Source organism: Numenius arquata, chromosome 11 (assembly GCF_964106895.1).
Source record: "Numenius arquata chromosome 11, bNumArq3.hap1.1, whole genome shotgun sequence".
In the NCBI taxonomy this organism is placed as follows: domain Eukaryota; kingdom Metazoa; phylum Chordata; class Aves; order Charadriiformes; family Scolopacidae; genus Numenius; species Numenius arquata.
In genome coordinates, this window is record NC_133586.1 from 22,970,756 (window position 1) to 22,995,683 (window position 24,928).

At 41.6% G+C, this 24,928-nt stretch overlaps 1 protein-coding gene across 1 annotated transcript in view; it reads left to right on the forward strand.

Moving 5' to 3' along the window:
- The window catches only part of MYO9A (myosin IXA), a 152,650-nt gene that overhangs the window by 46,711 nt on the left and 81,011 nt on the right, over positions 1-24,928 (forward strand). Inside the window, exons 7-8 of the mRNA XM_074156627.1 lie at positions 2,121-2,247; positions 9,453-9,542. Of these exons, the coding sequence (XP_074012728.1) occupies positions 2,121-2,247; positions 9,453-9,542 (217 nt within the window). The remainder of the gene's footprint in view (positions 1-2,120; positions 2,248-9,452; positions 9,543-24,928) is intronic.

The following is a 24,928-nucleotide window of genomic DNA, read 5'->3' on the forward strand; positions in this document are numbered from 1 at the left end:
GAAATTCTGATTATTAGTCATGATGTTTAATCCTTTGCATGCAATTGCCGGTTCTGTAGCGTCCAACTGGCCTTCATTTACTAATTCACTGGAACTGCTGGTTGAAAAACTGGACAACTTAGTTGGCTTGCAATAGTGCCTTCCTCTGACTTCAAGGAATTACATGCTTGACGTGAGGCTTGTCTCCAGCTGAAACCACAAAATAATTCCTCTGGTGTGGATCGTTAGCTTGAAAGTCTTGAGTAGGTTTGAATTAATTTGACAAATATGTTACTTAAGATTAGGAGTAGAAAAATGTGTATTTAAAAAATGACCTCAAAGTGAGTATGGTTTTGACGTTCTAAGTACTGCTGAAAAGCACGTCAGTAGCTGGAACACAATGAGAAATCTTGTGCTTTTTCCAGTCAAAACGTTCAAACAATAATTTAATGAACGTGGTTCCTTTCTGCCTGAAATCCTGGAGGTTTACATGGGAACAGAGAATTGCTGCTTTGTACTAATGGCACTCAAAACCCTATTCATCACCTTGGGTAGATGACATTTAGGATGCTAACATATAACACTTTTTTTTTTTTTTGGAACTGGGAACCTCCTGTTCTTTTAAGCACCATTTTTCTTGCTTTTTAACATGTATTTTGAGCCACCAGTTGAAAGCCCCTGACTGTGAGATATTGTCCCGCCTTCTGCTCCAACAAGAAATTTTCATTTAGCCAAGAATCTTTTTCAATAAGCTCATGATTTTTCCCAACTTGTAACAAATCAATTAGGAAATTAAGACTGCTTTTTCTCTGTCCATTCTACATACATGCATAAGCCCAAGTATACGTAATTCTAGTGTAAATATGTTATATGTCAGCGTGATTCCTTATCTTTCAAGAGTCGGATATCAGCAACAAGGTTTTTCTAAAGCCTGTTTGGGGTGCATGAAGGGACTTTAATTGACAGAGTAGAGCAGTCAGTAAGTGTCAGGACTGAGCAGGGTTGGATGTCACAGCAAATTCACACTTTTGATTTACTGTGCGATAACTTTTCTTGGGGTACAAGTTCTTGTATTTCTCCTAGTGACTTCTGCTTGTCAAAAAATACCGTGGTTTCTTTGCTATATGTGCAAATTTATTCTGCTTGCCTTTGTAGAACTGTAACACGAATAAGTAACCACCTTCAGCTGAGTATAAAAAGGAAGGACGTTTTAAGTATTACTATACTTTTATAAGTGATTGTTCATAGCAAAACATAGGGTTTCGTGTTTGTGGAAATCATTACAGAATTGGAATGTTTGTAATTGCATCCCTGTAATTCACCAGTATCCCTATTTTAGAGATATGGAGGGGTGGCTTGGAGAGGTGAAGGTGTGTTATCCAGGCAAGCTGCTGGCATGGCTAGGAATCAAACATGATTTTACTCATTTTTACCTCCCCAGAGAGTATAAAAATAGGGACAGATTTTATTGCTGAAGTCAGCCATGAGTCGATAGCCCAAGAGCTACTTCTCTAGAGGAGTATTTTTGAGGAGCAAGGCTATCACTTAAAAATGATCAAATTAAAAAAAAAATAGAAATTGGCTGCATGAATCTACTTGAAGTGTAACGTCTTTTCTCTGTCTCAATTTGCTGATATATTATAAAAGCATTTATGCTTTTTTGTTTAGACTTTCAACCCTGAACTAGGTCTGTGAAAGGGGATAAATCCATGGGCTGGGGACTGAGAAAGGGTCACCTGTGTGGCTGAGTTCTCCCCATTAATGTAGGCAATTGCATGATTGGTATTTAATCTGGATCTCTAGATTATTCAAGGATTTTTTTTTTTCTTATAATATGGGGTGCCATTTTCTACCTGTGGTTTTGATGTGTTAAATAATTTTCAAGAAAGCCGTGCCAATGCAAGTTTGGTACTTGACTAAGTGACAATATTTTTCACATGGGGTGAATTGGATGCTTCATTTGAGCATCATTTTTGAGGAAACATTTGGAGATTTGGGGACATAAACTGCTTCAGATTGAAAATTAGAGGAATGAGTCAAAAACGGAGATGGCACTTAGATGTTTGGGGATGTGGATTGCTTTTTCATTAGCTTTAAGAAATAACAAATGACTGAAAATGACTTCTCTATATTTTCTTTAGAATTTTCTCTCTCTTGTCGGCGATACTACACCTGGGTAACATCCGTTACAAAAAGAAGACTTACCGGGATGACTCCATTGATATTTGTAACCCTGAAATACTACCTATCGTGTCGGATCTGCTGGAGGTAAGCCTTCGCTTCCCATCCTGTAACCTTCACACCTAATGAGCCACCTCTGTTTTATAATAGAATTTATTTCCAGTTTTGCTGAAAGGTAAGTTCTCTTGTGTTACCATTAATATGGTCTGTTCGTGTTTGGCAGTGAAAAGTTATAAAGATTTTAAATGAGGTTTTTAATGGTAGGGGTTTTTTTCTCTAATCTTCAGGTTCAATTGACTGAAAATACTGTTTCTGTGATTAAAATTTGAAAGATTCCAAACCAGTTCTAGGTGTAATGAAAACCTGCCATTCAACACAGTAGTTTCTTCAGCTGCCAGCCATCAGCTCCCTCACCAAAATTCCCCAGCGCTCCTGATATTTGTTTCAGTATTTGTATAAGAAACTGGAGCAACTGTAGGACCACCAGCCCCCTCTCTTCTGGTTCCGGTGGTGGCTGTAGGAGATGCTGGGTGAGCTGTCTGTTAGTTTGCTGTCTGTTGTTACCCTGCCAGCATCCACAAAGGTTGTATTAGAGATGCTGGAGGGTGTGCCTCGTCCCTTTAGTACCCATTTATGGACCTATTATCCATACATTTATCTAGTTCTTTTGTGAACATCTTGATGCTATCTGCTTTTTAAGACACTTTACTGAAAGCATTTTGTCCTCTGTGAGTCACGTTTTGCCAGTATCATGTGGGAAGGCTTTGTGGGTCTCAGCCTGGATGGCTGACGGCCCAGGGCCATATCCAGTGTAAATCAGTGCAGAAGCACTAAGTAACTTCTTGAGAGAGCTGCTCGGTTAGCCTGAGCAGGTTATGAAGCTGTAGCATTTCTTGTTCTTGAGAAAAGTCTTCATTTCAGTGAGCTAACTCATCCTGCGTTCAAGAGCTGAGGTCAAACCCTCTTGATGTGGATATAGGTGGCCAGAAGCTCTCCTTGCTGTCTTACTTTTCTTGAAACGCTCTAAACCTCTTGTAATTCCAAAGGGCACTGAGATGTTGTATTTGTGGTTGGTCAAAACAATCTTTATCCCTTTGTACTTGCTGGATGGTAGGGAAGGTTAATTTTTGCTAATTTTATGATAGCATCAGAAGATAACTCATTGTCAATTTGTGTACGAGTGATTCTCTTCCTGTTCCTTCCCTTAAATAATGGTTGTTCTGTCTCACTACCAAAGAACCCGGGAGTTGGCGCTCACAGATTTTCATAGCACTTCATTAATGCTTTGAATGTAGGGTGAGAAAGGCTTCGGTAAAATATGGGTATAAGCAGCTGGACACTCTTTGCATCATGGCCTTGGAGATTGCAGAAATAAACAGAAGGAAAATAAGAGTTTGGAGAAGAACGTTGTTAATCTTACCCTGTTAAAAATGGCCATAGCAAGAGCGCCAAGGCATTTAAGAATTAATTGTTTTTTATGAAACCTTTGAGTAAGAGAGTGACTTAGAGATCTGAAAAAGTTCCAGGCTTTGGGTCTTTGCCCTGGCTTTCTTCTACAAACAAACTCTTCTGCACCATCTGCATGCTGTAAGGCAGCGGGTTATTTTTTGCATGTGTACATGTGAAATGATGCACCGGTTGAGCCCTACAGATGCAACGGTGGCTTAGTGCCATGATCTGGCACAGAGCAGAGCGTGGATACCCTGCTCACTTGCAGAGAGTGTCAACAGTATGTAAAAAAAGATAAAATATATATGTGTGTGTAACTTCGCCATTTTGAAAAAGCACTAGAATATGGTGCAGCTGAGCAAACTGATACATTTCTGTTCATCTTGGTTAATTCTTTTGCAAGATAAATGACCATATACTGCATAAAAGGCTCGTTAATTAGATGAGGATGATGCAGATCTGAGTTAGTCTTGTGAAATACATCGCTGGGTTTGGGTAAGTGCTGGTGCTTGACATTAAAGTTTCATTTATATGGTAATTTTTCCATGAAATGGGAGACATTGGTTGCCTCCAAGTGTAAAGTTCCCAATAGACCCACGCCCCAATCAGCTGAAATAAAGCCAATAATTTGGCTTTATAATCTCATTTTCTGAAGGGACTTGGTTTCTCTTTTTGAAATGTTGAACCTTTGCAAGACCTGAGTGGGTTTTTTTGTCATTCTTACTCAATTTTGACCAAAAAAGGAGGACTGAAGGGTTGGAACGGATCATCACAAAGAGCATCCGTTGCGTTTCATTCATTAGTTAGCTACTTACAACTCTCCAAATTGTGTGGTGGATTCTTCTTAGCCAGAGACCAAAAATATTGGTTGAAACATTTGACACTTTGTATTTTGTTTCATTTGGGTAATTATTTTTATTAATTTTTTTGTCTGTGGTCACTGAACTGTACAGTTTCCTTTTCACACCATTGTTGCTGAAAATACGAACGGGCTAGAAAAAGTTATTAATTCCCTCTTTAAATCTTGGCATTACTCGCTAAGACTGAAAAATCATCGCAGAATAAAAATAATATTAGTTGACAAATAGTTTAACTTCTTTTCATACAGCCGCTGGGTGCTTGGCAAGGATGGGCTTGAGTGTAGAAAAATGATGCAAGAAACCAGCTCTACTTGAAGACAAAGATTTGGGGGGGGGTGGGGTTGGGTTGGTTTGTTTTTTGTTTTTTTCCTTAAATGACTCACTGGATTTGTTCAGTCAAGGATTTGCAATGGAAAAGAGAAGAAAAAAAAAATCCAACTGGACTTGGTGGGAAGGCTGTGAGAAGCAGGAGCTGAATTGGCCATCTCTGAGAACAGCCAAGGAGAGGGGCTGCCGAGGTCGTCCTGCGCAGCACCCACAGGGCGGTAGCCCTTCATGGGGAGGAGAGGGACCAACAGCCTGGCTGAAATGAAACATTTAGACAAAGATCAGGTGTTTTCCCTCTCCAAAGGAAAGTCTGGCCCAAATTCTCCTGAGTTTAACTGGTCTACGTTGGAGCCTCTGAACCTCTAAGGACAACAAGGGGGATTTCCCAGCTGCGGCAGTTAATGCAACAACGCTGAACAGCTCTCCTTCCCCTGGATATGAGATTTGCGTCCCTAGAAAATGAAGCTAATATGCAGATCTTTTTAAAGGAATCTGTGAGAAGATGATGATGAGGTGATGGATTTGATTTTTCTTAGATACCGACAACCGCGTCCAATATGTTTTTGCTTTATTAAAACATTCAGACCAACATTTGTTGAAAAAGCAAACTGCAGTATAGGATTTTGGCCAGACTCTGCAGATCGTTGTTTCATTTACAGTAAGACCCTGATTCCCTGATTATTTTTTTATTATTATTTTTTTCTTTTTTCAAGAGTAGACATAGCGTGTGGATTATGTGGAGGCTTTTGGCAGGTTTTTCATGGCCTTTGTTTAAACTTTGCTGAAATACCATGCCGTAGCGTGATGTTGAGGCTGCCTGATGGATCGAGCAGACACGGAGGCGCGTAAGCGCAGCGGATATCACAGGTCCTTTGCAGAAATTGTGGAGGACTGGGGAAAACTTTTGTGTTTCTAGGGAAAAGCCTGGAAAGGCTCATTTGTGGGCTTATTAACAAAAGTGATCTATTAGAAGTGGTCTAGTATCTGTTCATCTTAAGAGAGACTATTTTTTTTTCCATTAGAAGAGTGGGAATATTTTAATTGTGTACATTTACCAATACTGGAAATTATTTCTGTGGATGGAGCATTGAGCAAGGAAGGCAAGTCCTGTCTTTGTTCAATGGAGCAGTTTTATATTCAGTTTTTAGGCTTAAGGGACCAGCCTCAATGCAAATAACTTGTTTATATATTACCTTTATCAAGTGTCCTAAATTAGTTTTGCCAGATCTCTTTTTGCATTGATGATGTAGCTTTTGGAGCTGATGTCTACCTCCATGGGAGATTTATGTGCTCAAGTTCTTTTTCTACTAAAAATAATTGTCTTCAGCTTCCCAGAGGGATTCCCCCAGACGTTGCGCTCCTTGTATGATAAACACCTTGGAAAGTAATTGGGGAGCAAAAGGGAGGAGAGGATTACGAGGCAGCCAGTGCTTGCTTTCAGCTTTCTCTTCTGGATCCATTTTCCGGACAAGGTTTTGGGGATCATAGAACGGTTTGGGTTAGAAGAGACCTCCAAAGGTCATCTAGTCTGACGCCCTGCAATGAGCAGAGACAACTTCATCAGATGCAAAGCTCTGAGCCAGAATTCGAGTCAGATAATTTTCTGGTTGTGTGAAAGAAAGTCTGAAGAAAAGGTTCAGCTCTTTTTCAAGAAGAACTGATAGAAATCTGAATTTATTTTCTGTTTCTCTACACTGGGCAGCTTTTGAACAAGCTCTCAACACTGTAATCCCTTTCTCAAATACGGGAGGAGAGACAAAAAGCCATATTTTCTTGCTCTCAAGTTGGAAATGGTTCCTTTTTCTTCAGCTGCTCTAATGTAATACTCCGGCATTACTGGAGAAGTGATCTCCGCCTGCCTTGGCTGCAGCCCAGCCCTTGTGGGAGCCCGCTGCCTGCCTGCTCCCTGCTGTGCTCCGCTGATGTTTATAGCCGTGGCGGCATCGTTGGTCATCCTCCGCTGGCTTTTACAGCTCTAGTCATCCAGCCCTCTCAGCGTCAGTTCAACTTGCATGTGGCAGTGAAGTCTTAAATCTGTATTTTGTCCCTGTAATTAAGATATAAACTCCTACAGGCCATCTAGCTTTTTTAGGAGAGAAGAGGGCAGGACTTGCCCTTTAGCACCAGAAAGCAAAAAAATCCATGAAACATAACAGAAGTGTAACTCCAAGGGCATGAACTAAAGAAATAAATTGTATTTTCCTCTTTGCTGATCTGCTGGGATGGTTTTTGTCTCTATTTTAGTCTCTCACACTTACTGGGGGAGGAAGCATAGGATGTGCGTGATGGGGAAACTGCAAGTATCTCCATGCACCAGGTGTCCTTGGTTGTCGGCGCGTGCAGAGTTTATCTTTGGAAAGCTCCTATTGCTCCTCGTTGGCATCAGGAGTCAGCTACCTTCAAGCTGTGACCTTAAATGAAAATTAGGATAATTTGGCTGTACCCGTGGTGTTGGCTCAGAGGTGATAAAGCAATCAAGAACAACCTCCACTGGGTGGTAATTGCAGGCAGAGACCTGGGGAGATGCAGAGATTACTTTCCCTTCCTTGCCAAGTATTTTTTTGTATGAAAAGATGACTTGGTGCGATCCCTCTGGGTCAGCTCGCAGCAGGTCTGGAGATGAAGGAGGTGCATCTGCAGGTCTCACCTATCAGGAGAGCAGAGCGAGAAGGAAACTGGGGTGAACATCAGATGGGGATGGCGAGGGATGGTGTGGGTAGTTGTTGAAACCATTTAAAATCCCCATGTTTGCTGACAAATCTGGGACTTGGAAGCATTTAGGCTGTTTCAGAATATTACAGCGGACTGTTTTGATTAGTAACCATCTGATACCCCTCTGCCTTGTTGCCTTTTATAATTAAAAAAAGCCAGAGTGCTGGCTGCAGGTTTGCAGCATCCCTCCTTCCCATGGGATAACGGATGGTGGAAAACCCGCTTTTCTTCCAAGCTGTTCCACTGAGGGAGGGCAGCCCATGGTCACGCAGTCACAGGCTGATGGAAAAGCGTCCATGTTTTGCCTGCAGAACTGAAATTTAAAAAAAAAATGCCATTTTGCTGAATGTAGAGGAATAGAAACCAAATGCGAAAACTTGCAGTGGATTTCTAGGTGAACCAGATTATTTTTTTTCCCACTTGGTTTTGAAAGACCAAATCGGATGATAATAACTGATGGCTCTACGGTGTTCCTGAGGACAAGTGAAATGAACCTCAAGGCGCTGACATTCAATTTCCAATGACGTAGGACTTGCTGGTTGGTGAAGGTCATGTACAGGTGATGGTGTGTTCTGCTTTCTGCACCACAGCAACAAGTTCTTGTTAGTGGGTGTTGCACGGAAAGTCACTTATATAAAAATACGCTGGAGTTTATCAGGGAGACTCCTGTGACAGTATTTTTGGTAGAAAGAAGTAGTTTTCTGTATGGAACGACATTGTTATTGCAACAGTTTGTGAGATTTCTTAGGTTCATCTGGCTTGTTTGCATTGCTCTTCATGCTAACTATTGGGTTAAACCAGTAAGTCAAAGTACGTAAGCCACTGAGTTTCCCATCATCTGTGTCAAATGGTAAATGGTTTACCTGCGATAAAAATATGGCCTTGGATGATTTTACAAAAGTTGATTTGGTGCTTCTAGTCTTCATTAGAGATGTTCTCAACAAGCCTGGTGTCTACATGGAGTCCTTCAGTTAGGACAGGCAGCTTGTGTGGGCTTCACTGGGGCTCTTCCAGCAACATCATCTCCATGTAAGTCCATGTCACTACCAGCTTCTTTTTTGACACTGAAATTTAGCAAAGAGCAGTCAACGACTCAAAGTATTTAGATCTAACTTACGTATAAACATATCACCATCTATTCTGGTAGAGAGGCCATGCTTCTGAATTCTCCAGAGGATATAAAAATAAGAGGGACTGGAATCTGGTTGGAAAGGAAGTTTTCTCCCAAGAATCCGTGGCAGGTACCACTTAATTTGTCGGCACCTTTTAGCTATTTGCCGAAGTGTCTGTGTTTACACAACTGATTTTTGTTTTCTGCAAACTGGTTTCTGTTACGGCTGATTAGAGATTGTCACCTGGCCTGGAGCTGGCGTCTTCAGGGACTAAATATCAGGTGTGAATAGCAGAGTAAATATCAGGTGCTTTTCAAAAGGTTTCTTCCTCCTTCTAATTCCTCCACACACTGTAAAACACCAAAAAAAACACCCCACTTGGATATCTATTAAACCAATGACACTATTTTGCTTGTGTGTAGAGTAATTTGTATGATGTCATCTTGACAACACTAGAAAGTTGACTTATTTTGCCAACAAAAAGTGTGGGAGGGAGGAGTTGCACTGGGAATGGGGGATACCAATGGGAAATTGCTAGAAATGCAGTGACTGAATGCAGAAAATCAGGTTCCCTTGAATACCATGGTGTCTGATTTCTGATACCAGATTTATGTGCTGAATTGTCCCCTCCCAATGTCTACCTCATTCTTAGACATTCAACATTAACTCTGTAAGGGCTGGAAAAAGTGTTTAAAATGTTTTTTTTAAATTAAATTTATAAGTTTTAAATTTATGGACATGTTTACATTTATAAATTTTAATTTTTAAAAACAATTAGCTTTTAAAAAATTTATTCCTAGAATAATCGTTAACGTCAAGATTTTTGTTGTAGGTGAAAGAAGAGATGCTGTTTGAGGCCCTGGTTACCAGAAAGACCGTGACGGTTGGAGAGAAGCTGATCTTGCCATACAAACTAGCAGAGGTCTGTACGTGACGCTTATAATTAAAAGGGCAACTCTTGGGCTGGTTTTCAGTGCTTTGAGATGTGCACTCAGCTCTGGCAGAGTTTCTTTTAGTTTTTTTTTATTTACGTAAAAATAACGTGTATGAATCTAGAAAACGATTGACTTTACCTTCTAAGCTGTTCCTGGAAAGCATGTTTGCACATTATTCTGTGATAGTCTGTTTTAATGCCTTACAGCTGTGTAAGCGTCCTCTGAAGCAGAATGGGGTGTTGCTGAGAGTGTCTGATACAAGTAATAGTCTTCGTACATCGTTCCTTAAAATGTAGCACTGATTCATCCCACAGCAGAGTGGTGACCTAAGACCTCCAGGAAATTTTTGGTGGGGTCCTAAGTGGCTATGTTAGTCATGGTTCCTGTACGGGTGGAGCTGGAGATCCTTTGAAGCAGCTACCCCTTATCTTTTCTTCAGACCTCTCACAACCTGGGACCTTGCGTGATCCTTTGGAGCACTCACAAATCCATCAGCTGCTCTCAAATTTGAGTGTAGTCTGTGCTGCTGCTAACCCTGGGGATGGCACTGCATGAAACTTGTCACTTCTATGTTACAGTCTGTCTCAGGATTACAATATCACAAACGCCTTTATTTTCTAAATACTTGATTTCCAGGAATTTTAAATTATATTCTGTGGCCAGTAAACAGAAATACGTTTGGTTTTCTTCTATATTTTCCAAAGTATATAAGCGCTATTCTGCTGCAATACTTGTTTTGGCTGTTTCTGCATACAGTGTTCTTGTGTCCCCCCTCCCTCCCAGTTTAAGAACGGTGAGCGTGGCTCCACACCACCTTTGGTCCCTCGGTTCCCCCTTGTCATCTGGTGGTATGAGAATTCGCGACGTCTTGAATACTGGCTCTGAGAGCAGTCTGTTACGTCACAAGTAGATAAGCACATGATGTGTTGTCATTCGTTGGCTGTAGGTATTTTGATTGCTTTTTTTTTTTTTTCCAGAGAGAGAAAAAAATAAATCTTTTATCGCCTTTTGAGATTGTGTGTTTAAGCTCAGTAACTATTACTGAGCTTTAATCTTTAAAATTTAAGTGTTGCCTTTGTGCAAGGCTTGAATCTCCTCTAACACAGGGCACACAAATGCTCTTCTTGCATTTTTGTGACGGATGTATAATGGATGTGGTATTTCGACTTTTTTCCTGCATCCTGGGCACAGACTTAAGAAATTGCTAGAAAAGTTTAAAACGTCATTATAACCACCCTCTGCTGGAGGTTACTTCCCAGCAGCTGTGATGACAGAGCAACGTGCACCAATGCACCTTCAGCCACTTGCTGCAAAACTTGGCAGGTTGGATTAAGCTGTTTCTTGTAATATTTTAACTTGGGTTACCAGGTTTTGTACTGAAACAGCTGAAAACAGTCTTATCCGGACGCTCCTCCTGTTGAGATCAAAGAGCCTCTCTTGCTACCTAAAATGGCTGAGCGTGAATTTCTCAAGTGCTTTCCAAAAGATTTTTGGCAATGTCTCTGCTCACGCATCTCAGGTGTTCACTCATAAAGGTTTGTCACCAACTTCTAGTATGAGAAATGAAAGATGAGGGTGTGGTGATTACGGTGACTGTGGAGGGAAGACAAAGGAGCACGAGGCTCTGGTGGGAAAGGTTGATGTAATCTCCACGACACAATCATTTTGTAAGAAACTGTGAATTGTGTTAAGAAAAGATAGGCACCACCCCTGCTTCTTATTCATTCTCCTTACAACATTAGCATTCTGACCACCACATTTGATCCAACAGTGATCTCTCTCAGGTTCACTACTGACTTGCTCATCCTTGACACACTAGAGCAGAATTTGAGATGCTCTAACTGGAACCTCACCATGATAAGAGGTCTTCTCCTGGTCTTCCTCTGGCTGGGGAAGTGGGAGAGGTGGCTTAGATTGAGATTGATATGAATCATGAAGGAAGAGTAGAATTCATTTGACATTTTGGGACTTCACAAAGAATACCGATGTCTGATAATCACACTCATGACTGATTGGACTGTTGGCATTGTTGGGAACAATCAGGCTGGTTGTGCTTCTTGTGAGTTTTACCAAAGAGCATTATAGTTGGCTCAAATGGATGGAGTGATTGAGGTTTTGAGGATTTTCAGACATGACTGTCCCACCATGACTCCTGTAACTCACAGGCAGCTGCCTTTCCTGATAAAGCCATGATGTATGTAGCAGCCACTTGATTTTCCAGATGCTAAAATGCTTGATGTTTTTTGCATCGCTTGTTGATACGCCAAAAGGTTCAGTGGAATTTGTCTGGAAAAGACTGTGCTGCAGTGGCTTTCGAAAAAAGATTGTAAAAACGTCATTTTGGCATCTGCTTGCTTTTTTACGCCATCAAGAGCAGCTTGGATCTACCAAGTGCCTTCCAAGGCTTTGAATGGTTTTATATGGGCAGCCTGCACAGTGTAGCAGTTATTAAAAGAAGAGCAAAAACTTGGCAAAAGAAGGAATTCTAAGAAATTTTATTTGGTTCTGAAACCTGTTGTCTAAACTGTGAGCGGAAATAGTAAATTATTGGGCTCTGTGGGTGAAATGGGAGTAAGTGGCATTGGGCTTCTACCTCCAGCATCACTGATGAGATCACGCAGGGTAACAGGATAGTTTGTTGTTGAGGAGATTGTGTCTCCTGGTGGAGCCACTGGCTCTGTAGATGGGGCACGTATAGACCTGGCTTTCTTGGTTGTTTCTTCCTCTTTATGAACTTTGGGTTATTAACAAGGAGTTAGATGTATGGAGCTTTAATTTGAAATAAACATTCTTATGTAAAAAGCCTCAAGATCTTAAAATCTGGGTGGGTTCTTGAGCTTTGATGAGGTTCCTACATGCATCTACTCCATCCTATAGATACATATATCTATTGAGTGCAGGTGGTTGACTTGCCCGTAGGGCTTCAGGCTTTGTTTCACTCTGCGCAGGGACTGACGTTTGCTGATCCCTTTCATCAAACAGTGTTGGAATATGTGGGGATGACAACTCGACGTAGAAATACTTTCCATGAAATGGCTAATGCTAATGTGATCATTCTGTGGTCACAGCCTGGCTGCTGTGACATCTGTAACGTCAGGCTCCTGCCGTGACAATTGTCACCTTGAATGGGCAGAGGAGATGCAGGTGACCTGGCATAATCCTTTCCTTTGGAGGTTTGGAAGCATCAGAGCTGAGATTGGACTTTATTTTACCAAGTCGAGCCTTTTCTCTTCTGTTTTCCCAAGCTGCAGCCCCACAAGCGCACGGAGAGGATGCCTTTGTTGGATTTGCAGTGATGCCACATTCCTCCCTGTCTGCATGTTTGCTGGCTGCGTTGTTATTGTACGCTGATTAGAAACACTGTCCTGGACTTTGGGGCTTTTTTTTTTTTCACCTTTTTTATTTTTTATTTTTTCAAACTGTGGTTTGAGCACTTGGCAACTCCTCGTGTGAAACCTTCTTCTTCATGAGAGCTGTAAAGCTGTATCAGGCTCTCTTCCTGGGTTTGTTCTGTTCGTCTTTGCAGTAATTTCTGTAAAACTGGATATTTAATTACAGCACATTTTGATGCTTGGGTAGAAGATATTACAAAATGTCCTTGAATAGTATTTGTGGGGACAACTTGCAGCTGGACCTCCGAGCAGTCTGAACTTGTGGTGTTGAAGATGACATCTGTAATTAGCAACCATCTCCTCTGCATTTATTCATATTTTACTCCTTTACTTACGACTTTTCTTGTGGGCTGGGCCCCCATGGGGTTGCGTTGGGCTTTGCCCCCATGAGTTACGTGCCATTTTTACGCTTGGCAGAAATGTTGGCTTTGTCAATTCTGTTTCTTTTAATAAGTCAAGGCTTTTTAAGTTTTGCCTGCACACAGCTGTTCTGCTGGATGACCTTGGAGGATCTAAATCAGGTTAATGGGTTAAATTGAAGTCCAGCCAGAAGGTAGGACTCCAAAAAAGCCAAAGCACTGCCTCCTGGGTACCAGCAGTTGCCAGTGCTGTTGTCTTCAGTTGAGCAAGTACTTCCAAGCACATAGAGATTTTGTTTTACTCTGGTTTTTGCAGGAGGATACAAAATGTGTGACAGCAACACCTGCTTGAGCAGAGAAACTGTTGTGATCTGAGCTCCCATTTCTAACTGTGATCTGTTCTTTCTTGGTTCGTAGTCGGTACCTGTCCTCAGGGTATTACAAGGATTATGGAACGAGCTTGTGGGTCTTCAGGAAGACCCTGCAAAGCATAATGTGCCATCAGGTTTTTCTGATCAGTAAATCGAGTTGCATTGTTAAAAGGTTGTGTCTGGCCTTGGTATTAACATGTGGGTACAGCCCTGTGTCACTGGAGCTACTGGTATTTCTGAAATTAAGGAGATGCAGTGAGGGAGAGACCTGGTTTTGAAGGTAAAAATCAACACTGTTTTGTAGTTGTGACCGCTCCTTGCTTTGGTACCGGTGGCAGACATGGGCTTGTTTGTAGACCCCACGTGTCCGTAGCCCTGTGGGGAGAGCTGCCTGTCTGCTCTCCGTCTGCATCTCCAGCCCTTCTCGAAATTTAAATGAGCAAGGACACCACATCCATAAATAATGCTTATATTTTCCTCTGGCAGCTGCCTCTTATCTTCGGAGCCACGCTGGCTTGTCTGCCGCAGAGCTGCCTCCTGGAACCATTCATTTTTCCTTTTATAGTAGCTGGATGGTATTTTAATGCAGTGTTTGAAATGACTGCATAATTTGGTCGAGTGCTAAGGTTTAGAAGCTTTACGCTCTAGATAAACTTAGAAAAAAAGGCTGCATGGACATGAAAGGCAGCAGTTGTGTTCCGAGGTCTTGGGTGGTTGTTCAAAACAGCTGCTAATGTCTTTATCAGGAGCGAGATGGTGAATTAACAGAGCAGCAGTTAATGGGTTTCCAGAGAAATCACAGTTTATCCTTGCAGGGTGAGGGCAGGATTTGGTAACAGTGAGCTGGCCAAGTCCCCTTCGTTCAGGTATCGCGTTCAGTCCACAATTCAGGTAACCAAAAGAAAAAAAACAAACCCAGACATGCTGAATATAAAGCGGTTTGACCGATGTTTGGTAGGAAACCTGCAGCCCATGCAGGAGCAGAGCGCTTTAATCAAATCTTTGTGGAGAATTTGGGATTTGTTAAAAATCTTTCTCTTGTTCCTGCCTGTAATCTGAGCATCATCTGAGGCTTTATCTGTGCAAGGAACTGCCCTTCTGGGCCATGTCTGTCTTCCTGCTTCTATCTAAATAATTCAAATAATTCAGGGTTTTTTTCCACCTACTACTGTAAGGCTCCAAGGCCATTAGTTTATGCCTTGACTAATGCAGTCATACACCTCTCTCAGATCCATTCCACATCTTGGCTCCTGGTTCTCCCATTTTCCATCGTGCCGGAGACGAGCCCTGTGTCTGAGCTCCTCATCCATCCCCGCTTTGTTTCCATCCCGTTTGTTCTGCTTATCAGGCTGGCCTCTGTCACCTGTGTCTCTGTTTTTCACCAGTCTCTGCATTTTTTCCGTGCTCTTCATCAGATGAGGAAAAACTTGTTATCCAAGTAAATACATCTGTTAGTGAATTCTTTTTTTTCCATCCCTCCAGAAAACAGATTTTTTCCATGATGCTTTCAATTCATTTAGTTCTGTTGGTACTTCTTAAGCTAATGACTTTGCAAAAAAGACTTTGTTTTAACAGATCTTTATAATTTTCAGCCATTTGGGACCAAGGGCGTTTTATCCCTAAAGGTTAGTTAATGAATTAATTCACACTTTCAGATGAAGTCTGTTGTGAAATTGCCCAACAGAAGGGAAATAAAAGATGTGAGACAACTTCTTGGGAAACAAGTGACCTGATTCTTCTCTTCCTTTAATTTTGGAAAGCTGTTAGGAGCTGGTTGGTTGATGAGATGAGTGTCACCATAAATATGTCTTGTATTTAACTTCATGGATATTCGTAAGTATAAGTGGAAAATGGCTGTCTTAAAAACCAGAGGAACTGAAGGGGACTGAGTTGTATGTCCAGGGAGGTCCCTGCAAGCAGATGTTGTGTGGAGCACAAAAAAATAAGAGCATGTTCATTCCTGCCCCTATGACACTCTTCTATATTGTGATAGCAAGACCTGGGATGCAAACATATTTTTTTAAGACCCTCTGCACTGCCCTGAGCGTCCCTGGTTTTTGAGGCCTGCTGAAATGGTATGTAATGCCAAGATATTTTGAAAATTTTTATTTGCAAGCTTTGATAGGATATAAAGTGCCATCATGTCTTTGCTTAAATGGCTGTATGCTGTTTAGCAAAAAGTGTTACATGGAGGTGGTTACATGGCCGTGGAAGGACACCATCGAACTGTTCTGTGGTGGTGAGCACAGCATCCAAATTACGGTTGTGTCTGTGAAATGCTTTTTATTCTGCATAAATATGTGCAGCTCTAGGTCTATGTGGAGTCAGCTAATGATGAGTTTGTCATCCCTGGGTCTGTGCTGACTCAATTAGCTGACCTAGAGAAAGTCTTAGAGTTGAAGGAGAGTTGGGTTTGTGTCTTTTTGCTATGTTCAGTAGAACTCTAATAAGCAGCAGCGTTGGGCTGTGTGGAGAAAGGGGGAGAGGAGGGAATCTTTGCCCAGGAGCGGTGGGGTGGGCACATCTCTCCTTTCTGGTAGCAAAAAGCCATAAGTTTTGGGTTTTTTTCATGTCATAATATGTCTCTTCACCCTCGCCGCCTTTACCTGGGATGAATTTCTTGTTGATGAGTACAAGACACTCGGCATGTTAGTGACACTCGACATGTTAGTGAATAACCACCACAAGATGGTTATTTCAGATGATAAACTGCACTGTGTTAGTGGCTTAAGCTTGGGGAGAACATTTAATTTTCAGCATGGTAACAGTTAATTGGCAGAAACAAGAGATAGAGAAGCCTTGTGGGGCAGACCTTAATGAGGGGAAAAAAGTATTTCATTACAGCAAAGAGCCGAGTGATGTTTCATTAGCTGACGTGCTAGTGGTGGTACTGCCTAATGCCTTTTTCAGGCCATTATAAAGAGAAAAGGAATGGAGTTCCAGGGCCAAATGGTGTAACATTACCTAGGATGTTAAAAAAAAACACAACAAAAACCCAAAGGAAAAGATCATAGTTGCATCTAATCATGAACATTTAACTGACTGAAAATATTACAGGAGAAAAAGTGGGAAGCAGACAAAATAATTAATAGTGTGAAGAAAGTGGAATGAAAATTCTCAGTCCTGAAGTGTGAGGATGGGGACACTTAATGGAATAGAAAGTAGCAAAACTGCTGGAAGCATCTACTTATGCCAAACCCCATTAGCTTGGGAGACTCATTGTCACCACGGGTTATTAGCGTCAGGAGCTTAGCAGGATTCCTTTGAAGTCCTGGGATGTTGATGAGTGTGTTCACAATTAACAGAAAAATATTAATAGAATAAAAGTGAAACCCCACAAAGCTTTTAAGAGCCAAGCAAGCGTCTCTGCTTCGGGACGTGAGGGCAACCTGTCAGTGTAGAACTTCAAAAGAAACTTTTTTGTGGCATGAGGTTTCTCATTTTTTCCCTTAAAAATTCAAAAACCAGCTCTGCTTGGTGACAGAATACGGCTTAGATGAAGTTAGTGGTTCTATAGGACTGGTGTCCTGCATGGATTTCTTCATGGGATGCAACATCCTTCCGTTATTAGGAAGACAGAGTCCATCGACATTGAGTTTTTTGGTTTGTTTGTTATTTTTTAACCTGTTTCGATGATTTGTCACATGATGACATGATTATATGCCCTAACACTTCCATGAAGCAGTGCATGGTCTGGCTGAACGGAGCTCATGTCTACGAGGATCTTCCAAACCTGCAGAACTTCATGGTTGACAATGTAGATCTGAACATCCTGCGAACCCATGTTATGGTTACTCTTCTCCTCTGCACCACCGTGGAATTTCTTGTGTGGTAGCTGCGTTCATACTATTTATGTGGCTTCTAATATCTGGGGGAAAAAAATAAAAAAGGAAGATTCTCAGATGTCAAGATTTCTGAACAGAATCCAAAGTAAGGACTTTAAGAAGGGGAAATGCTGACTTTGCCTGCACTGCTCTGCCTTTAAATCAACCTCCCCTCTCCAGCTGCCCTTTCTGTCATCAAATCCATTATTGACTCTTTAAAAGCTTCATTTAATTACATCTGATTACAGAAAAGATGCTTTAATTTCACGCCTCTTGTTACTTAAATTTAGGCTAAACTCATGTGAAAAGTTTTACAAGAATGGAAACAAACCATTCCTGGCTTAGGAAGTCAGCTCTTCCCACACAGGGTGTAATTTTGGTACAGTTGCTTAGGATATGGGATTTTTCTATATAATCTCAGTCTGAATAAATTTAGATCATTTTCTTCTCAACCTAAGGCTGTTTATCAAGGCTTGTCGTAGGAGGAGGACTAGGAGCTCTGTGGCTGGACAGGGTCTGTTGCACAGACTTTGCCTCTACAGCTGTAGCAGCAGAGGTGTGACAAGAAATCATTTCTCTTTGAGGAGCCTTGCCAAAAATAATAATAAAAACGAGCTGGTAGTGAAGATGATGATACACTGGCAGAACAAGTTTTTCCATGACAGTGTCTTCTGCTTGGGAAGGGCCAACACACAGGTGGGATTTGGCTTATTGAAAGCTCAAGTGCTGGTTTTGGTGATGCGTTGGGCTTTGCGGTAGGGATGCTGGTACTTTGTGCCCGTGAAGTGGTGAGCACATTTCCTTCAACGTAGCCTGCAGGTTCCTTCTCGGGTCGGGTCATGCATCTACTTCTTGTGCCACTAAGTTACCTATTAATTTATTTCTGTGCCAGTTTCACTGTGAAAACATGGTCTGAATGGGATCGCACTTCATGCTTTTGGTAGACTCTGGATGAATGCAGGTGGAGGCAAACACTTTTTTGTTTGAAAAAAGTGTTTAAAACCTTTGCAGACCCTTCATATTTGGCTCCCTGCTGACTCTCTTTCTGCAGCTCTTCATGGTGGGCTCATGATTGCTTGGTGCGAGCACCTCTCAGTAGGGGTGCTTCATGCCGTCCTTTCCTCCACGGGGAGAAGCGAGAACTGTGGACTTGTTTTCTGGAAGTGTTTTATTTTGGGAAAGACAAGATTTTTTTTGTTTTGTTTTTTGTTTCTTTTGATTTGTTACAGATGACATTTTCTAACCACACTGTTCAAATCAGAAGGCTGAAGGCTTTGACAGAAGTCTTTTTAGGAAAATGGCACTTGTAACTGCATGACTCCACAGCAGAGACATTGAGAAAATCGCTAACAAGATTTTTCTTGGTTTAATTTGGTTTTGACTGTAACATGGCTGCTTTTTTCTGAAAGGCGTGACCACAGCATGTTACAGATATTCAGCTACCGTATGACAATATTACAGACGGGGACTTGCAAAACATCTCTAAAAATAAACAGCAGGGAGGCTCTACCCTGTGATGGGGATGACGGGTCTCCCATCTGTCCTCTTCCAAGTCCTGCTTACCACCAGCTGAGATACAATAGTTGGGTCCTCTAACACCCACAGAAGACATTGTTCTTGTTTCAGATTTTCCACTTTATTTTCCCTATTAAATTCCATCTTAACGCCGGGAGGATGATTAAGGAGGGGGGAAGGCTTCAGGAATGTGGTGGCAATTCCTGTGTTATTCCTCAGGAGTCGCATTAGCACAGGAACGGCATGAGAATATATGTGAGACAGGGAGCGGCGTTAGGATGAACACACTAACCCATGATTAAAAGAGTGCAATGACGTTAAAAATGTTCTTTATGATAATTTTTTAAAACAGTTATTAGTGGTTTCTTATTTCCTAGAGTAACAGGTAAGCTAATAGCTCTGAAGGACTTTCTTTTCAACCTGATGATATATTGGTGCAGGAGGATTGTCTCACTGGATAAACCCATTGATTTGACTTCTCCTGTTGCAGTTGGGATTCTTTGGGAAGAGTGTCAGCATGGTTTGGGAGAGCCCCTAAAGATACCTCTGAGTAATACAGACTGGCAGGTTGGAGATGGAACTTTGTCCAAGGAAAGGCGCTCATGAAGGTTCTGGATACTAGAGACAGGAGAGCACAAAAGGCATTTTAAAAAGATGCTTGATGTGTAAAGACAGAAACTTGTACCCAAAAAGCCTTCTGAATCTGAAAACTTTATGACTGGTTTAGTGGAAAAGATTCTTCAGTGCCTTCTTATTTCAGTGTTGTATCAGAGAACGATTGGGTATTGTATGGTAATGACATTCCAGTCTATTTTTTTTTTCTCACTGTAAAATCCACCCATAAGTTCTGGAAAACATCATTGACACTTATATCTCCTGGATCAAATCCATTGGCAGGACCCCCCACTGCCTCCTGGCTCCAGGGTGAGAGGAGAACGTTTCTGCCAGGCTGTGGCTACCAGGCGGGAGGGCAGGAGCCAGTAGTTGTGCTAGTGCAAGTTTTGCTTAGTGGGGCTTTTTGGGGGTGTATTTTTTGCAGGTACATTCATAGAAATAAAACATAAAAATGAGCCTTTTCAGGAATGTTTATGCATTTTGAAATGAACTTTTCCTCTTTTTTTCTTTTGTGATTAGACTCCTATTGCATTTTTCATTCCTCTTCTTCCAATGATGCTTTTAAAGATACTTTTCCTCGTCCTTAATCAAACATAAAAATCATTAAAAAAACCCTTTTGCAGGCTGGAGTCAGCGTGATGCCTTAATGATTCAAGTTCTCTTAGGAAAAGCAAACACAAGAATGACAGAATTTTAATATGATGCTAAGATAAAATACGAGTATGGAAAATTACATCATACTTTTTCAGCCCCAGTATGATATAATACTCCTTGATGCCAAGACAGGGATTAAGCTAGAGTCTGATATCCTGCACGAGTACTTTCCTCTGGGTGTAAAGCCTCTGTTAAAAAAAAAAAAAGAGCAAAGAGCCTGCCTGTCTCGGCCTGTGTCCCGTGACCCAAAGGGGGACCACAAAAGCTGCTTAATCTGTCTCCTGCCGCAGGACATGGCTGTGAATGTAAACCAGATGCACCGTGTATTCTGTCAGAAATAGAAAGCAAGTGGAGGAGCAGGAAACCATCATTCTCCCCGCGCACACACGTGTGACTAGGGACCTCGCTGAAGAGTGAGATGGGAGATAAGAGTGAGACACTAAAACCTGCCTTTGCACAAAAAGCGGGGTTTAGACCTTGCCTAATTCCAGCAGCTTAAAGGGTTTTTTTCTATTTATTTCAAATCCAGAAATGTTCTCCCAACTTTGGTGAGCTGTAGAGAGGGTGTGATGCGGCGGCAGGTTTTGTATGCGGTGCTACTATACTTCATCACCATCCTCCTTGTTTTCTGCTCCTTCCCTAATTTAGCTCTGCTTCCCACCTACGTGTCTCTCTCCCTTCTTCAGATGTTACTCCAGCTCAGCGCAGGAGTGACAGACCCAACCACCATCCCTCAGCAGTTGTTCTCCTGACCGTACAACTACAAACCCAAGCTGAAGCCACCTTACATATGTTTTTTTTCAGCCCCCATGGAGCAGTAACAGTGTCAGAGAGAAAAATGGGATTTTAATAGTATTTTAGTACATGTGATAGCTCCTTCTCTTACAGTAGCACTCTTATTAGTAGCTGACACCCCTAAGCCCTATTCAAATAAAAGTGTATATTGAGTCTGTTTTATTTAATCATGTAATTCATGATTGTTGATCATCATCACCAAGATCGCATGATCATCATTACCGAGACGCCTACGTGTGCTGTTTTCCACTGGCTGCATGTCCAAGACGTACTGAGAACAGAGGATTGGCTTCGGTTCCTGTTCATTAGACCCTTTTACGAGATACAAATTGAGTGTGCTAGCGGAGCTTGAATTGCTCTTGATTTTGCTTATTCTAATCTCCGCTAAGTCCTGTCCGTAGTAGTGGTATAGCTCTTCACACTGCCTAAGCCTTGCTAATATTTATTTCTTTTTAAAAGAAGAGATAAGTGTGGCTTTTTTTTTAAGAATAGAGACTGATTTATTTCATCATTTACCCGTGCACGCAGCATAATCTTGTTGAATAGGTACTTTGAGACAAATAAGACAACAAATACACTTTTTTCCTGATATTTTCCTGTACTTGAAAATTATATATATTACTCAAACCCGCAGAAGTGATTGAAGGAGGGAGGCGTCATGTTATGTAAATACCATGGGCAGAATTCAGTAGGTATTGAAATGTGTTTTTTTCCTCTGAGTCATCTTGGAATAGGACATTTGCATTATAGTAAGTACAAATATAATTATGAAGCCAAATTTCACCTTAGAGAATACACGGGGGGAAAAATGCGAATGGCTGATAAGGATTTTAAAACCGACATCAAATGATAACAAAAATCGTCCTGTGTACGATAAGAGCTCACTAAGTAATTTTTTTGGTTGGATATCGACAGGTTCCGATTTAGTGCCAAGTCCTTGTAAGCAGAAATGCCAATTGATTCACTGGGTAACACACTGGAAATTGATTCCACATATTTAAAGAAAAACAAACAAACAGAGCCCCAATGGAGCCACTAAAAATATGTATACAAATTTGATTTTTGGAGGGATTTCCTGAAGAGGAAGAATCCTAGTGCTGCTTTTTTTTTTTTTTTTTCTCCCCTGAATATTTCATTGGAAGCACCTTTCATCCTTGTATAGAAATTATAGGAAGTCTATCAAAGGCCCTGAGGGAGAAGGGGATATTTCCTTTCTTCCTGTGTTCATATCTTATTTCCTGAAGAGAAGAGGAATCTCCGTCTCTGTTATACGCAAGCAGAAAAATGTATTTGTGGTGTCTGGCTTTACTTAAAGAACTTAACTCCTGTCTTTGTGTTTGACATCAAGTCTTGCAAACTTTGCACTTGGAAAGAAATGTTTCTTGCCATCCTGGAATTGCTGTTGTTTTTTGTAAGTGTTTGTTGATACGGGTCTGAAAGGAGAGTACACAAGACTTGTTTTCTTCCTAGAGGGCAGGAAACACCCGCAGACCTGTGTGTTCATGTACGTGTTATGGAAGAGCTGTTGGGACAGCAGGAGAGGAAAAATCCATGCGGTAGTTTCTATGGCTGCGTTGAGAGCATTCCTATTTTAACAAACACATTTTTGGAGACTATTGCAAATTCTTATTGGGAAGTTTGCAAGGAGAGTTGCTTGTGAAGAGATATTTTGGATGGGAGTTTTGCATTTGTAGGGAACACAGCGGGAGCAAATCCTGCTGGTAATGTCGATCACGAGATAAACACGTGCGCAGTCTCTAGGGGAAACGCTGAAAAACTGAAGAAAGAAAGGACCGTGACCAACAAGGCAACAATTTGTCTTCTAGGCTGACAACAAAGCAGCGAGTCATCGTTGTCTTCTCCCAAGTCTTCTCTTCTGGATCCAATGAATTTTCCAGAGTTGTGCCTGAGAAATGGCATTTAAGCATTCCGTTTTAAAGTACTTACAGCTTCTAGAAATTCTGGAACGGGTAGCTTGCTCCCACGGCTACATTGTCCCCTGGTGAAAAATTGGAGAGGATTTAACAGCATCCATTATGTTGACCAAAAATTGCTGAAGGTGGAATAACGTCATGTTGACCGACTGAATCGCTCAGCGGGTCTTTGTGGATGCTTCACGGATTTGCATAATGCTGAAGAAACAGGATAAGGGTCAGACGCTGTCACAGTTAATAAACTCTACAAGGTTTTAATCCTCATTAGGCCTTTAATTCGGTTTGGTGCTTATGCTTACTCTCCAGTTCTGCTTTTTAAGTCCACTTCTCATTAACTGAGTCTGTACTTAGGAACTGGAGTCCAAAACCCTAGCTCCGGGCACAGACACCCTCGATAAGCTGCATTTTTTACCCAAAATAGATTGCTGCTCTCCAGTATGTGTGCGTTAAAGGGCAGGGTCTGTGCAAAATGGTCTTTGGGTTTTTTCTGCCTTACTATTCTGTAGAGGACCATGTGGTGCCTCCTATGCTCAGGAGATAGGAGTGATGGAGTGATGCTCAGCATCCCTCCTAGCAAACTTGATGCCTCTTAAGATGTAATATTAATTGCTTTTTTGATGAACTGGTCATAAGAACTGCTGGTACCAAAACAATCCATCACCCGACCTTTCTGTTCTGTTTGTCCGGGATCCATCTGTCTCGTCCTTTGCATTAGCCGTGAGGGAAGATGGGCAGATCTCTCCATGAGCTGAGATGTTTAAAGTCTTTAGAGGTCTGTAGCCGGTTCTTAAATACCACTTGGGAACCATTTCTTACCCGGAATTGATCAGTGCATCAATATAATGCACTTTCTAATCGAGAACAAAAGGGAGGAGCTTTGCTTTGCTTTGCTTCTGACTTTTAATTTTCTGAGTCTCTGCATGGAGCAATGCACTGCACAGAAATGGTTATTTATTTTGCGCAGGCTTTTTTGAAACAAAATGTTAGTGGAAGTGTTTATGCTGGTTACAAGAGCCCTTCATGCTATGTTTTCGTTTGGGTCAAAAATGTTTAAAGTTGAAGGTCAGAGGCTGGTTGCCATTCTAGATACGGTCTATGGTTGGTGTGGTTTGGATGGAGTAATTTGGGGGACGATCTGGCTTTTGCATTTCGATATCACCCTGGAGCTCCCTGAAGCTTGTGGGGTCCATGGTCTAGAAAATGCTCAGCTGTGGAAGTGTTTGATTGAACCCATGTAGCTTCCAGCAACATCTTGATGACTTTTTCTTTTCTTGCCTTCTGCTGCCTGGGATGTGCAATCACTGGGATATTGCTGCAATTACCCACGATAAACTGGTCTCTTTACCTTTAAGAGTCCTTCAATATTCATTTCCATCCATCCTCTGTTCTCCAGGCTTTATTTATTTCCCTTAGTCTGAAAAACTTATAAATATTTGAGGTTTTGTTGTTAGAATTGAACTATTGCTTGCTTTTGCTCAAATACTAGGTTAGTCAACAATATAAACACTCAATCCAATAGGGGTTGGGGGCAGCACACTGGGGAACTTTTTATCCCGGGAGACCATGTGAAAATGTCTGTAAAAGGTTAACTGGGCGTCTGCTGGGAGGGCAGGTCACCACCATGGCCTTCAGGGTCCGCAGTGGCACTGGAGAGGGAGAAGTTGGAGTCAGCAGAATGAAGACCAAGGGCTCTGTCCGCTTGTTTGTGGGCATCTCTTCACCTTTCAGAGTCATTGTTGGTTTTACAAGGAGCCGATGTCCAAAAACAGGGCAGAGCTTGGCGTCTCTTCTCTACTGGGCTGTGCTGAGAAGATGAAATCAAGATCTGTGTTTGGTAAGGGTATCTCGAGTTAAGCTGTGGCTGAGCACCGAACCCATCCATGTGTGTAAATAAAAAGTGGGTTGAGCTCAGCT